This window comes from Ceratosolen solmsi, unplaced genomic scaffold (assembly GCF_000503995.2).
Source record: "Ceratosolen solmsi marchali unplaced genomic scaffold, CerSol_1.0 scaffold1, whole genome shotgun sequence".
In the NCBI taxonomy this organism is placed as follows: Eukaryota; Metazoa; Arthropoda; class Insecta; order Hymenoptera; family Agaonidae; genus Ceratosolen; species Ceratosolen solmsi.
In genome coordinates, this window is record NW_011948415.1 from 15,168,179 (window position 1) to 15,181,882 (window position 13,704).

General features: G+C 26.9%; 3 protein-coding genes across 4 annotated transcripts in view; 1 reads left to right on the top strand and 2 right to left on the bottom strand.

The window, feature by feature from the left end:
• Window positions 1–100: 100 nt before the first annotated feature.
• Window positions 101–2,445, bottom strand: Fen1 (Flap structure-specific endonuclease 1). Its single transcript, XM_011508208.1, has 8 exons — window positions 2,143–2,445; window positions 1,952–2,054; window positions 1,716–1,882; window positions 1,536–1,645; window positions 1,266–1,469; window positions 953–1,171; window positions 678–866; window positions 101–261 (listed from the first exon to the last, which is right to left on the bottom strand). Exons 1-8 carry the CDS (start codon window positions 2,222–2,224, stop codon window positions 190–192), a joined length of 1,146 nt encoding a protein of 381 aa, XP_011506510.1. The 5' UTR covers window positions 2,225–2,445; the 3' UTR covers window positions 101–189.
• Window positions 2,446–2,459: 14 nt separating this feature from the next.
• Window positions 2,460–7,560, top strand: Rs1 (Dead-box helicase Rs1). Its single transcript, XM_011508206.1, has 13 exons — window positions 2,460–2,870; window positions 2,945–3,133; window positions 3,253–3,337; window positions 3,706–3,848; window positions 3,908–4,213; window positions 4,664–4,791; window positions 4,875–5,072; window positions 5,149–5,293; window positions 5,369–5,550; window positions 6,399–6,727; window positions 6,933–7,190; window positions 7,270–7,351; window positions 7,449–7,560. The coding sequence occupies exons 1-13, from the start codon at window positions 2,793–2,795 to the stop codon at window positions 7,549–7,551; spliced, it is 2,226 nt and encodes a 741-aa protein (XP_011506508.1). The 5' UTR covers window positions 2,460–2,792; the 3' UTR covers window positions 7,552–7,560.
• Window positions 7,561–10,247: 2,687 nt separating this feature from the next.
• Window positions 10,248–13,704, bottom strand: part of pds5 (cohesin associated factor B pds5) — an 11,733-nt gene continuing 8,276 nt past the window's right edge. Inside the window, exons 14-17 of one of the 2 annotated variants that reach the window (XM_011508210.1) lie at window positions 12,118–12,408; window positions 10,905–10,940; window positions 10,668–10,718; window positions 10,248–10,434 (exon numbers count right to left, since the gene is read on the bottom strand). In XM_011508210.1, coding sequence (XP_011506512.1) covers window positions 10,387–10,434; window positions 10,668–10,718; window positions 10,905–10,940; window positions 12,118–12,408 — 426 coding nt within the window. In that variant the 3' untranslated portion in view covers window positions 10,248–10,386. The remainder of the gene's footprint in view (window positions 10,435–10,667; window positions 10,719–10,904; window positions 10,941–12,117; window positions 12,409–13,704) is intronic. The other variant, XM_011508209.1, reaches the window with a different exon arrangement.

Consider the following 13,704-nt stretch of genomic DNA (forward strand, 5'->3'; position numbering starts at 1 on the left):
GTAATAATTTATTATTAAAAAAATCTTCCCTTATAGGATATATCTTAATCATAAAAAATATGAATTATATGTATATTTTTACATTGATATTGAATATAAAATAATATAAATTCTATAATTGTTACAAATAATCTACAAGAACAACCTGTGATACAGTATTATAAAGCCTAAGTATTCATAATTTGTATATTACTTGGGCTTTCGTCCTCTTCCACCACCAGTTGTTTTTCCCTTTTTAGCTGGTGTTTTTTTATCATCTCCCTAATATTCAAATAAAAATAGATATGTAAGATTATTAATATACAGATTTATAGAGTGATTTAAAAAATCAAAATATAAAAATAAAGAAATATTTTATTTACAACATATTTTATAATTCATCTACTAATATTCATATTAAATCTCTGTAATACCCTTTTTTATCTATAAAATTTTTAACAAAAACTGTTTTATATTATATTATATATTTTTTTTTTTATATATTTAATTATAATTAATATTTTTAATTATCAAAAGGGAATAGTTATAAGAACAATAAATATTACAGAAGAGATGAAAACATTGAAATGAAAATTTTTAAAGGTAGTAAAAGATAGAAAATTTAGGCTTTTACAGAATAAAGTAAAATTAAACGAAAGTAAAATTTTGTTATCGATCTGTTTATACTTATTACAAACCTTTCTCTTCACCGGAGTTGAATTTACATTTGGTATTATTTTAAAGAATGAATCTATTCGTCCTTGGGTTCCAGTGTGTTTAGCTTTCATTAATTTTTTAGCTCCATTTCTTACCCTTTCTTCATTAAATTGTTTATCTCCACATAAATATTTTACCAAACCTTCTTCGTCTGGATCATTCCATTTGAACTATGAAAATTATAATAAATATCAATAAGAAATTTTAATATTTCAATTAAATTTTTTACAAAATTTAACAATGTAAAATATCTCACGTCCACGTCATCTGGATTTTTTATTTCTGGTTGGATGAATAATTCTCTCGCTTCTTTATAATTCCAGTTTTCAGGGATTGAAAATTTTTTGGAATCAATATTATCAACAATTTTTTCAAGAGATTTGTAATTTTTTATCAAGTCTATTGCTCTTTTTGGACCCACTCCCCTTATACTTTGTGTATAATCGCAGCCTAACATTATACAAAGATCTATAAACTGAAAATATTTGCATACATAATGATAATACGAATAATTGCGCATTTATGTAGAATTACTGCAGTTTTGTTCTACGTTACACATTAATATTGACCTGTTCTTTATTTAACTCTAGGCCACTCAATACTTTTTCATATTGGATTTCTTGAATTGGCATTTTTCGAGCTTCGCTAAATGTTAAATGGCGCAGTAAAATATTGCATCCAAAAGTAAGCGCATCCATATCTTCCGTAGCTGTAGCATATACTTTCCCCGACTTCACTAAAGCCGCGCATTGTGCTTCTGCTTCGCAAGGAGCCTGTATCATTATTTATGTGTTTAATAATAACGTAAAGTGTAATTTATTTAATAAAAGAATACCAACATCCATGTGAGGAATGCCCATTAAATCAAGTAATTCTTTTACTTCGATTGCATGTTGCTGCGTGACTTTGACCAATCTTCTATTAAATTTATCAATCTCTTCAATATTTCCTTGAAAAGAAGGCTCAAATTAGATACAATTTAATTTTAATTCACCAAATACTAATAAATTATATATTACCAGCCTCCTCGGCTGCTTGTAATTGTTTTTGGGCTTCCTCTCTTCTCTCTGCTCTCTTGGCTAATTCTCCACCCTTTAAATTAGGTGGCTTACCGTCAAAAACATACACTGGCTTTATTCCATTTTCAACAAGTCTTATCGTACGATAAAACATACCCATTAGATGACTGTAAATATATAGATTTATTATAATATTTCATTGTTAAGAGGTAACATACAGTAATTAATCGACATGCCTTGTCGTTTCACCATCTACCGATGTAAGTTGAGCTCCGTCCGATCGTACGGCTATTAAAAACTGATACAAACACATGGAGGCATCGATAGCTATCTTTCGACCTAAAACAAAACAAAAAATAATACAATCATTGAAATTAAATTATATTTATTATGTTAGTTTAATCGTGCTTATTAGTCTAACATTTACCAAAAAGATGTTTCAATTCATATTCTTTAATAGATTGTGGAGCAATGTCTGCTATCAATTTTGAGAGACCTAAAATTCCCATTTTAAATATTCCAAACAAGTCCGATTCAAAAAATATTCAATTCTTAATTGCAAAAATTATGGGCACACTTGATCCTTGGTACACAAATTACCGCAAATGAAATGTTTGCAAACACTTTCCCGCCATAAGCAATTGGCTATCAAACGATTTATTTAGATATCGTCGATATCATGCTGATTCCGTGCCCTTATAATCGAAAATCGACAATTACGAAGTTAAAGGCATACAAATACACAGATTCTTTTACATCACAATTTTTATGCCATTCATCTCGCTGAGATTTAGATTTCACAGTCGCGATCTAACGCCTCATAATGTAATTATTCGTTTTAGTAATTATCAGAATGAAAAATTCGCTGTACAGAAGTATCGAAGTTCGCTGCCGCAGGCTCCATTCGATTATCACTGTAAATCGAAAATATTCGAATCCTCAACGACACGTGGTTATTTTGTTACATCAGGCATGTAATGTGTGTAACCTAGCCTTTCTCAAAAATGACAATACTTGGCGCGTGTGCTTATTGATATTATTTATTTATTTAATTAAATACATAATAGATTTTGAAGGATGAGCGATTTAATTAAAACGATCGAAGACGATGAAGAGGTACCAGATCTGTCGGAACCTTCCGATGAAGAGGATGACGTGAGTTTTCTTCGCTCATGAAGTATTCTATTATTATAAGTAAAACAAAATATTGTAATGTTAAATTATTGTAGTTTCAACCTCGGAAGAAGGAGAATAAGAAGAAAAATAAATTAAATGATGGCGATGATTTTCAATTTATTACCAGTATTGAGGAATACAATCAGGATACTTGGAACGATTTGAGTAAATATATTAATAGAAAAGTCAAGACCAAATTAGATGATAAAATACATAAGTTTAGAAGTGCACGAAATGAAGAAGTATATTAGTTTTATAAATTTTTTTTCTTCTTTCCTATCCTTTTTTCTTTTTCTTTTCTTTCTTTTTTTTCTTTATATGAAATCAAAAAGAAACATACAAATAATATAATATATTTTAGAATGGTACCGATGATAATCCTATCAAAATTGAAGATAACGAGGACGTTATGGATACATTTGTTTCGGAGGAAGATTTGAAAAAAGGTTTGTAAGGAATTTATACAATTATTTAATTATATGTAGAATTGCAAATAAATTCTTCTATATCATATTAGTACTATGTGGATGTAAATATATTTTTCCAATTTATTTCTAGAGATATGAAATAAAGTTTAAGAAATAGTTTTTAATAAAAGAAAAATAATGTATTACTTGTGAATAAGAATGAACTAGTTTACATCATTTTTATATAATATTTGTATTATTTGAAAGTCCACTAGAACTTTTGTATTCCCTAATGTTTCAAATATAATTTGAATTTTCTAAATAATAATCATATTTAATACTTAATAATGTTTATAATGTTTGAATAATTGTGACGACAATTCAATAATAGCTATTGAAAATTTTAGATACAATTAAAACAAAAGATAGAAAAACTAAAAAACAAAAAACTAGTAAAGAGGAGAAAGAATTGCTTGATTTTGAAGAATGCTCAACCTACGATACAACAAAGTCATTTTATCAAATGAATTTATCCAGACCATTGTTAAAGGTAATTTATTAATTATATTATCAAACAAAAGCTTGAATTAATTTTATTCGTTATTTTAGGCTGTTACCTCAATGAACTTTATAAATCCGACTCCAATTCAGATTTCAACCATTCCAGTAGCGTTATTAGGTAGAGATATATGCGGTTGTGCTGCAACAGGGACTGGAAAAACTGCGGCGTACATGCTGCCAACGTTGGAAAGATTAATATACAAGCCCCAGGATGGAACAGCAGTCACGAGGGTTTTAGTTCTCGTACCAACGAGAGAACTAGGCGTTCAAGTTTATCAAGTTACCAAACAACTCTCTCAGTTCACTTCGGTTGATGTGGGATTGTCAGTCGGTGGTTTAGATGTTAAAATTCAGGTAAATTAACCATATCCGTATTTGACATTTTAAAAATAAGTTGACACCTAGCTTAAGTAATATTGAATTTAAGCATCTTGAACTTCATAATAACCCTTTACATTAAATACATCTCGTAAATTTATAATTAAAATCTTATATATAAAAATTGAATTTAAAAATGAATTACACTGAAAAGTAAACTGGCTTTAAAAATCATAAAAATATTCCACTACGAATGGATTAAGAAATCTTAAATTTTATCGCCTATAAGAATTTTTTATACTATAATATTTATTTATTAAGCTTTAAGTGACTTATTCATACTTACATGGTCAAGAGTATAGAAAATAAACAATAATTAAGATGCTTTGCACGAGTATGAAAGTGTTAAGGAATGTCATTCGTATTCGATAGCAAACAGTATAGCAACAGAAATAATTTAAAAAAAAATATTTTTATAAAATGTAGGAAAGTGTACTTAGAAAAAATCCAGATATTGTGATAGCGACACCAGGACGTCTAATTGACCATTTGACAAATACACCATCATTTTCTTTGGACACTATCGAAATTTTAATTCTGGATGAAGCCGACAGGTAAATAAAAAATTACGTTCAGCTATCGTTTATTCAGGTATCGTTTATGTACATATGCCGTAAGTACGTTAATTAATTTGCAGAATGTTAGATGAATATTTTGCGGAGCAAATGAAGCACATTATAAGACAGTGTGCGAGAACTCGACAAACGATATTATTCTCTGCGACAATGACCGAGGAAGTCAATGATTTGGCCGCGGTGTCCCTTAATAAACCTGTGAGGATTTTTGTTGATAGTAATCAAGACGTAGCGTTTAATTTAAGACAAGAATTTATAAGGTACAAATTAATATAAATTACTCTAGTGGTTGATTTTATACGAGCGATAAAATTGTAACAAAAATTGTGAATTCAGAATTCGAAAGGAAAGGGAAGGAGATCGAGAGGCCATATTAGTTGCTTTGATATGTCGAACTTTTCACGATCATACAATCGTCTTCGTCCAAACGAAAAAACAAGCACACAGACTACATATTTTATTAGGTTTATTAGGTGTAAAAGTATGTGCTGTTTATTATTTATTGGATTAGATTAAATTAGATAAATGTGAGATGATACTTTGAATACTTATATAGGTAGGAGAACTTCATGGAAATCTGCCACAGCCTCAACGCTTAGAAAATTTAAGAAAATTCAAAGATGAAGAAATCGATGTATTATTAGCAACCGATGTTGCTGCTAGAGGATTGGATATAAGTGGAATTAAAACTGTTATTAATTTTGTTATGCCTGCGACGTTACAGCATTACATTCACAGGTAATAAGCATGTATCTTAAAGCATTTTTCTTTTTTCTTTTTTTAATTACAAAACTATATTTATGATTGTGTTATTGTATCGATAATAATATGACAATGCTGATAAATGTCCTTGGATTTTAATTCATTGATTCTTAAAAATCATTGAACGAAGTTTATTTACAATTGAAGTCTTGATAATTGAACGTGCGTTACAATTAATAGAAAGTGAGTTTCTTTTAAATGGCATTAGAAATTTGCAAATTTACGCTCTTTTTGTGTCTGTTGAATTAACCACTCGTTTCATTTGAGGACTCCATTATTTAAACAAATTTTATTGTTACTTTATTTATTATATTACATCTTAAACTACAAGATATTAAATTGATTTTTTCCATCAAATATATTTTTTATTCCAAATATACATTTTAAATCTTTATTTGCTTATAATTTTTTATAATCTGAAAATATATTTATAATTTATCTATAACTATTTTCAAATTATTATTTTAAGCTTGAGATTTTGTAAGTTATGACTTTAAAATGTTCGATGCATTTTTCATTTATTATCCGTATTACTTTTTGCCATTAACCGCTTCACAATTTGCATACAATTGTCGTTCAATTACATTGCGTTTCGTCAGAAAAATATGGTTATTGATTGTTTCTTAAATGTGTATTGCACCCTCGTTTATTTACGATTATTTTTATTGAAATATCAGTGTTTTTATCATTTGCGCCAGTTCAATTAAATTAGACAATGATTGGTCCGGTAAGCTGCCGATGTCGATTAATTGAACGTGTCGTGAGTAGACATTTTTATACCGAAGGTAATTGATATTATCAGTTAATTTTTTTTTTTTTTACAGAGTCGGTCGTACTGCTAGAGCTGGTCGTGGGGGTGTTTCCGTGTCATTGGCAGGCGAACAAGAACGTACGATAGTTAAAGAATTAATAAAACAAGCAAAAAATCCAATAAAGCATAGAATAATACCTCCCGACATCATAGACAAATACAATAAGAAACTTAAGTCGATCGAGGCCGACGTGAATCAAATATTGGAAGAAGAGCGGCAAGAGCGCGAAATAGCAAAAATAGAAAACCAAGCGAATAGGGCGGAAAACATTCTTAAAGAAACCGAGTCAACGGATCACCGCGTTTGGTTCCAAAGTAAAAAGGAGCGACAGACAGAAAAAGGCAGGCAAACTGATATTTTTAATGATATTTTTACAAATTTTTGTTTTTTATTTTATCATCGGATAATACAAGAAATAAAAATGAGAAAATTTAATCTAATATCGTATATTTACAAACAATTAATAAATAAACATACAATAATTATAGCAATAAATACACATATGTATTATTAGATCGTATTAAAGTTATATTTATTTCTTTATAGAAAGATTATTATTGACGGGAAAAGAAAAGAAAGTTAAGAAAGACGATCAGAATGAGAAACAACCTTTAAATATTGTTAAAGAGAAAACGAAAAAACGTAAGACAAAGGTTAAAGCAGTGGATCCAGCTGAAGAAAGAGCTTTGAAAGAATTGAACAAGGTGGCTGCATACCAGGCGAGAATAGCAAAAAAAAGTAGTAAACAAAGGAAAATTAGAACAATTGTGGATGAAAACGATAGAGCTCATACACATCAAAATAGTGAGTAAATCATTAAAAATAATTTTTAAGTTTTTGAGCTTATTTTTAAACTAAATTTGTCATATTTTCAATGTTTTAGGGGCAAAGAAACGCAAAATATCATCGTTTGCTAATGATTTAACGGATGTTAGCAAGAAGAATGTTAAGAAATTGAGATATGAGTACGTAACGATTGTGAATCAAAATCAAATTAAATATATTGGTTGAGTTTTACAAAAATATTTTTTGTTTGATACTAAAAGAAATTATTTATTGCAGAGTTAATCAGAAAAATAAGCAGAAGTCGAATAAATCATTCGACAAATCCAAATCAACTGCAGGGAAATCAACTAAAAAAGGTTCCTATAAGAAGAAGCGATAATTAAAAAAAGAAAAAAAATTTATATATATACTACTACAAATACAAATATGTATGTGTAAACAAACGTGTAATTAAATTTCTTTCTCATCAAATATTTATAAAAAAAATATAAAAGATTTATCGAAACTATGATCTCGTGTTATTGATTAATTTTAGAGAGAAATTAATTATTACAAATAAATTGAGTATTAAATTTGCAATTAAAATTTTTTACTTTATCTGATTTTATTATAGATCCAGTACAATACTCGGATGTCATCAATTGACAAGTGGATAGCACTGCTTAAACGAATCTATAATTTTTGAGAATATTTTTTTAATTGGTAAATTACTGCCAGTGCACAGAAATGTCAGTACTATGTTTATTGAGCCTGTAATTGTTGAGACGAAGACAATGACAGTTTTTACATTAATGAAATCGTTAAATTTATAATAAACATGTTTCATTATTTGATAGTAAAGAAAGTGCGTCGAGTTATAAATCATGCCGTAATATTTATAAATGTCGTAAAGAGCGAATAATGAATAATCGTAATCTTTATTTCAATACATAAAAATTTATCGATTACCATACAAAAACGTTTTACTTCAGATGGAATGCAACGAATAAAAATCATCAACAACACAGTACTGTAATTTCAGTGTAAAAGGAGTAAGTGTGTTGTTTCTTTTTCACAATATTATTATATTTATATTAGAATCTCAACCAACCATCATCATTCGTAACAAGTTTCACTCACAAAGCTCGCGTACCTTTTACAAATCTTTCGTATACTCAAACACACCATATTAATAATAGTAATTATAATTATGTTGATACCACAAAAAAATTATAAGAACTAGGCCTGCACAAAAAAAATAATTAAATTATATCCAAAGCAGCAATCAACTTCATTTTTATCTTAATTATATCATTACTTATAAACTGTGAATAATTAGCGAATACAATTGAATGAAATGTAATGATTTTTTTCTACTCAAATTAAATGAAATAGTAGAGAAAAATGAATTGAAAACTATTTTGGAATCAACACAACGACGGTATACGGCTATTTAATAATAATACTTCTAAATTGGCAATCGAACAGCACAAACTTTTTCAAATTTCATATCATGTAATTAATAATATTTCAAAATAATTGTAAAAGAATATTATAAGTATTATGAATAATTGTATTCAAATTCAATTAAAAATTAAATAAATTAAATGCAAATTTTGTAAGTATATAATTGAGCATTTTAAAATAATATTCTTTACATTTAACATAATATATAAACGAAAAATTCTATAATATATGCCGTTCGATAGCCAAATCGAACCTTTTATTTTATTTAATATTAACATGAAATATAATTATTTAAATGAAAGTAAACGCTTTTTTTTTTACGAAAAATAATTACGCTTAAATTATTTTTCATTGATAATCAATGTTTATATAAAAGTATTTAAAAACAATCAACTTTGGATTGACAAAAATGATGTAGATTTATAAATGATCTGAAAAATATACACTTTTATGAATCTAAGCATCTAATACCTTTGTGCCATTTTATTTTTTTTTTTTAATTTTTTTTTAGTTTTTAATTTTAAATTTTACATAAATTTAATATTACTAAATACCCTAGTAAAAATAACTAAAGAAGTAGCATAAATTTAACTACCAATAATTGTGTAGTTATTCCTATAAGGGTAAGTATTGTAAACAAATTAAATTACACATAAATAAATATAATTCTAAGAAAAACCTTAAGGTTATAACAATATAAGCTTTATATATATAAAAAAAAAAAATTTATTTTTTATTTTACTTATATAAATTAACACTAAATGACACAAAGAATATCAGATAAACGTTGGAAAACGAACGGGCTTATGTGTACGCAAAACTTGAATTGTATGACATATTCTGGTTAGAAAATAAAATTAAAAACAATTGAAAAAATGGCCAAATTTGCTCCTATTTCTTGCTTAACTAGAGCTTCATCGTCGAGCAATAATTTCGAAATAACAAAAACAAAAAACAAATTGTAATTCAACAGATTATAAGGATAATTGTTGTACCCTATTACCGATGTTTTTATTATTTATTAGTTAAATAAAATATATGATTTGGGATTATATTACTTTAAACTGTCTTAATTTAATTTTAATTTCATCTCTTTATAACAATTAAGCTTTATTGTTACTACGATCGATTGCTTTTAAATAAATAAGTTATAAATGCCTAATGTATTATAATCATTGAATTATAAAATTAACAACAGACATTATTATAAATAAAAATTTTCTTTGTATAGATTGGTCTGTAATTTAAATTAAATCGAGGTTTTGTTTTTAATTGTTTTTAATTTGAGCAAATAGAATTTTCTAACCAGGGTGAGAATAGTCTCAATAATAAACTCTATACGATTCGACGCGAATCTGCCACCAAAATGTATTTTAATGATAATTTAACGTCGATTGTTTTTTACAGATATTATGAAGCGCCGTTTAATCTCAACAAAGTTTAGATTTTTTGGCAGCCGCAATTCTTCTACCTTTCACCGAAATACTTCGACTCGCGTCAAGTAGTTTTACGTCACCGCGTCATCGTAAACTTACATACTAAAGTTTTATTTTTTCTTTCTCTAGAAATACGCGAACGACTCGGGTATATCATTAACTGTTGTACATAACCAAAATAATCTGTTTCTAATTTATAAGATGTTCACATAATGTTCGTATAATAGCGTTATCACATCTTCTTCATCTTCAATTTATTTTCATTCACTTTATTACTTCTTCTTTTTCTTCTTCTTTTTTTGTTTCTTTAAATAGTTCACTTACACAATTATTTACTTATCTGAATCCTTATGCGGTTTCTTTTCTGGGGGTTCATCGATCTAAAAATTGACATTATATTAAAATCTGTTTAAACCGATTTAAAAACAGCTTCATTAATTAACAAATTCTATAAGAATCAATAAATAAGTAAATCAATTACGTGATATTTATATATATTTAAATGTGAATATGAACTTACACATCACTATTGCAAAATTTACACATATGCAAAATAAAGTATCTTATGATTATAAATATTATAATGAAGTTTAATAGTTTATTGTATACATACATCATCAACTAAACCTGGAAGGTGAATCCTTGTCTCGGATGCTTCTGCAGGCTATAAAAATAAAAAATAAAATAATAAATAAATAAAATTAAAAAAAAAATATATATATATATATATATGTATATACGCATAAAAAATATTTAATCTGCATTTCTTTAGCACATGCAGCTAAATTACAACAGAGTTTACTACGAAAATTTCACGTCTATAACATACATCAATTGATAGTGCCTTTACCTGAGCATCAATACACTTCCTTTCGCCAACATGCAGCTTGAAATAACAGTTATGATTGCTTAAGGGGCTCTCTTATATTTTAAATTGCAATATTAAGATGAAAAAGTTTATATTATTTTTCAGAAAATTCGATCTATTTAAATTATTAATGGATAGGGTAAACTGACCAATGAATGAACAAATTCAACTTTCTAAAAAATATATTAAGTATTTAATTAAATATTTCATTTCTTTTGAATAGTACAGTGTTCGATAATTAGACTGAATTTTTATGATTTAAAATTTTCTTACAACTTATTCTTTATTAAGAGTATTTACATTAATAAATAAATTTTTCGTAAAATAAAATAAAATGAGGAAAAATGTTTATAGGAGTCGAAGACGTTTTAATATTTTGAACGACAAATTTTCTACAATATTTTTATCGAGTATGGAGTTAATTTTTATAATTCAGATAAAAAGTAAAAAAAGAAAAAGAAAAAATAAAGAAAGCTTAAACATTAAATTTCGGGATTGGTAATTCGTATATGAAAAATTTACATATCTCTAATCGGAAGGCAATATTATATGGTTAAATAATAATAAACAATTTCAATGCCAATTTCAAGCCGCTGAACGAGTTTAGGCGCGTAGTCGAAATTTTTCACGATTTATCTCAATGTCGGCAGTAACAATTTTTGGATTGTACATAAATTGAATAATTTCGTAGAAAAAAGCCATTCATTAGCATATGGTCGGTAAGAATGACGTATTGATAAGATGATAAATCTATTCTACAAATTATTATTATTATTAAAAAAGATGAACAGACACAATGTATTGGTTTAGGTGAATTTGATAAGAGTAGGAAATGCTTATCCGATATAAATGCAGAAATTTAAAAGTAATAATTATGAAATTATTCTATTGCTCCCATTTTTGCAACAGCTTGCTTGCTTGCTTGCTTGCTTGCTAGTCAAATGTTTATATAATGTAAAAATTCCAATAAACTTTCTCATTTCTTTTAATATTGTATTGCACATAAGAAACAGATTTTAAAACCCTTAATGGTATTGAATAATAGATCAATTTTTAAAATCACAATGTTATTACAAGTACTGCAATGCAATTAGTTTAATCATTTTGAGCTCAAGCTGACATCCGTTCGTTCATTGATGAATACACGCTATCTCACTAAATTTGAAAGACCAAAAGTTACGAAGTTTCATCTTACTCTAGCATCAGTTTCATTTGGTCCAATGCCTGTCTCTTTCTGTTTTGCTTTCGTTTTCCTACTGGGCCTCTCGTTCGTTATTGAATTGATAGCCGTTCCCTTCCCTTTAGGATTGTTCATATTGATTTGTAATTCTGCAGGTAGATAATTCTTGGTATTTGAGATTATCTCATCGGCTCTTTTGAAATACATCGTTGGTATTCGCGTCTCGCTTGGAAATTCCTTCATGTCGAAGTTTGTCGTCTTAGTAAAAATAACGTTCATCGCCATATCACAAACTGCCCATAATTTCTAAACACACACCACATTAAAATTCCTTTCAGTATTTATAAAATAAATTTTCCATAAGTAAATGTTTATCAAAGATTTATTGACTTTTTATTTAATATTCTGATTAACTAGGATATGCTCGTTATTATAATACGTTTAATAAGCAATTGCGTTTAATTCCTTAAGCCATCTATATTTAATTTATATTTTAATATTTATGCAGAATATTTAAAGCATATTGGTAAGATAAGAAAATAATACATCAGAGCCAGTGGGCTAACTAAACTAGTAACAGGGGATATCTTAATTTATCGCAAAAAGGCTGGACAAAAATGAAGAAAAATGAGCATTGTGAGACTACGAGGCTATTCCGACTAAATGCGAATCGAGATTATCTACATGACACAACCTCATATTTACATAAGATTTGTGAATGATAGAAGAAATACAAAACATATGGTATTAGCACAATTAGTCCATTATATTTACACAAATTACCGTATCATTGATTTATAATAATTTTTAGCTTCTCGATTTTTTTTACGCTCGAATTATTAATTCTAAATAAATTAATGCGCTAATATATATTATAAAAATAGCGTCATCGACTTACATCTAGAAATTACTTTAAATTCAAATCTCACGATATAAATTTTTTTCAGCTCAATACTCATCATAGAGAGAAAAATACTACATGACTCGAAAATTATAATAAAATATTAGCAATTTTTATTTTAATAGCGAACAAAGCACTCAATTCCGATAAATAATGTATCACCAACCCTAAGAATCTTTATAACTTTGATAAAAACTAACATTGTTATAGAAGAATTATTTCAATTTATAAATCTATGCATCCAATATCTTGATTTGATTTAATTTAATTATATTAATATTTCACAAAAAAATTTAAATAGGAAATTTTATCTTTACATAAAAACAAAAAGTGTATTAAAATGAAAGAAAAGAAAAAAATTGTTAAATTGTTAAAAAATTTTTATCAAACCTAGCAATTCTAATTAATATGTAATCAAGATTTAATAAATTAAATATAGAACATTAAGATTTTTAAATATTATTGTGTTTTATTAATCATTAAGTACTACTTTTTAATAATTTTGAATAAAAAATGTTTAATTTTATATATCCACATATACGTAGATACATTGTATTTATCCGGAAGGAATTTGAACTATTATAATAGGATATATTAATGAAGAAATATGTAATAAATTTAAATATTCATAATATTTTGCATAAATATTAAGGCAGTTATTATTTGAATATACATCTCTCTCTCTCTCTCTCTCTCTCTCT

What these genes read in the sequence shown, in the direction of transcription:
- Fen1 (XM_011508208.1), bottom strand. Translation starts at nt 2,224, where the DNA reads ATGGGAATTTTAGGTCTCTCAAAATTGATAGCAGACATTGCTCCACAA. An exon ending in ACAAGCAGCCGAGGAGGCTG is followed by an intron (nt 1,646 to 1,715) that starts GTAATATATAAT and finishes CTTCTTTTCAAG; the next exon opens with GAAATATTGAAGAGATTGAT. An exon ending in TAGAGTTAAATAAAGAACAG is followed by an intron (nt 1,172 to 1,265) that starts GTCAATATTAAT and finishes AAATATTTTCAG; the next exon opens with TTTATAGATCTTTGTATAAT.
- Rs1 (XM_011508206.1), top strand. Translation starts at nt 2,793, where the DNA reads ATGAGCGATTTAATTAAAACGATCGAAGACGATGAAGAGGTACCAGAT. An exon ending in TTACAGCATTACATTCACAG is followed by an intron (nt 5,551 to 6,398) that starts GTAATAAGCATG and finishes TTTTTTTTACAG; the next exon opens with AGTCGGTCGTACTGCTAGAG. An exon ending in AGCTCATACACATCAAAATA is followed by an intron (nt 7,191 to 7,269) that starts GTGAGTAAATCA and finishes TCAATGTTTTAG; the next exon opens with GGGCAAAGAAACGCAAAATA.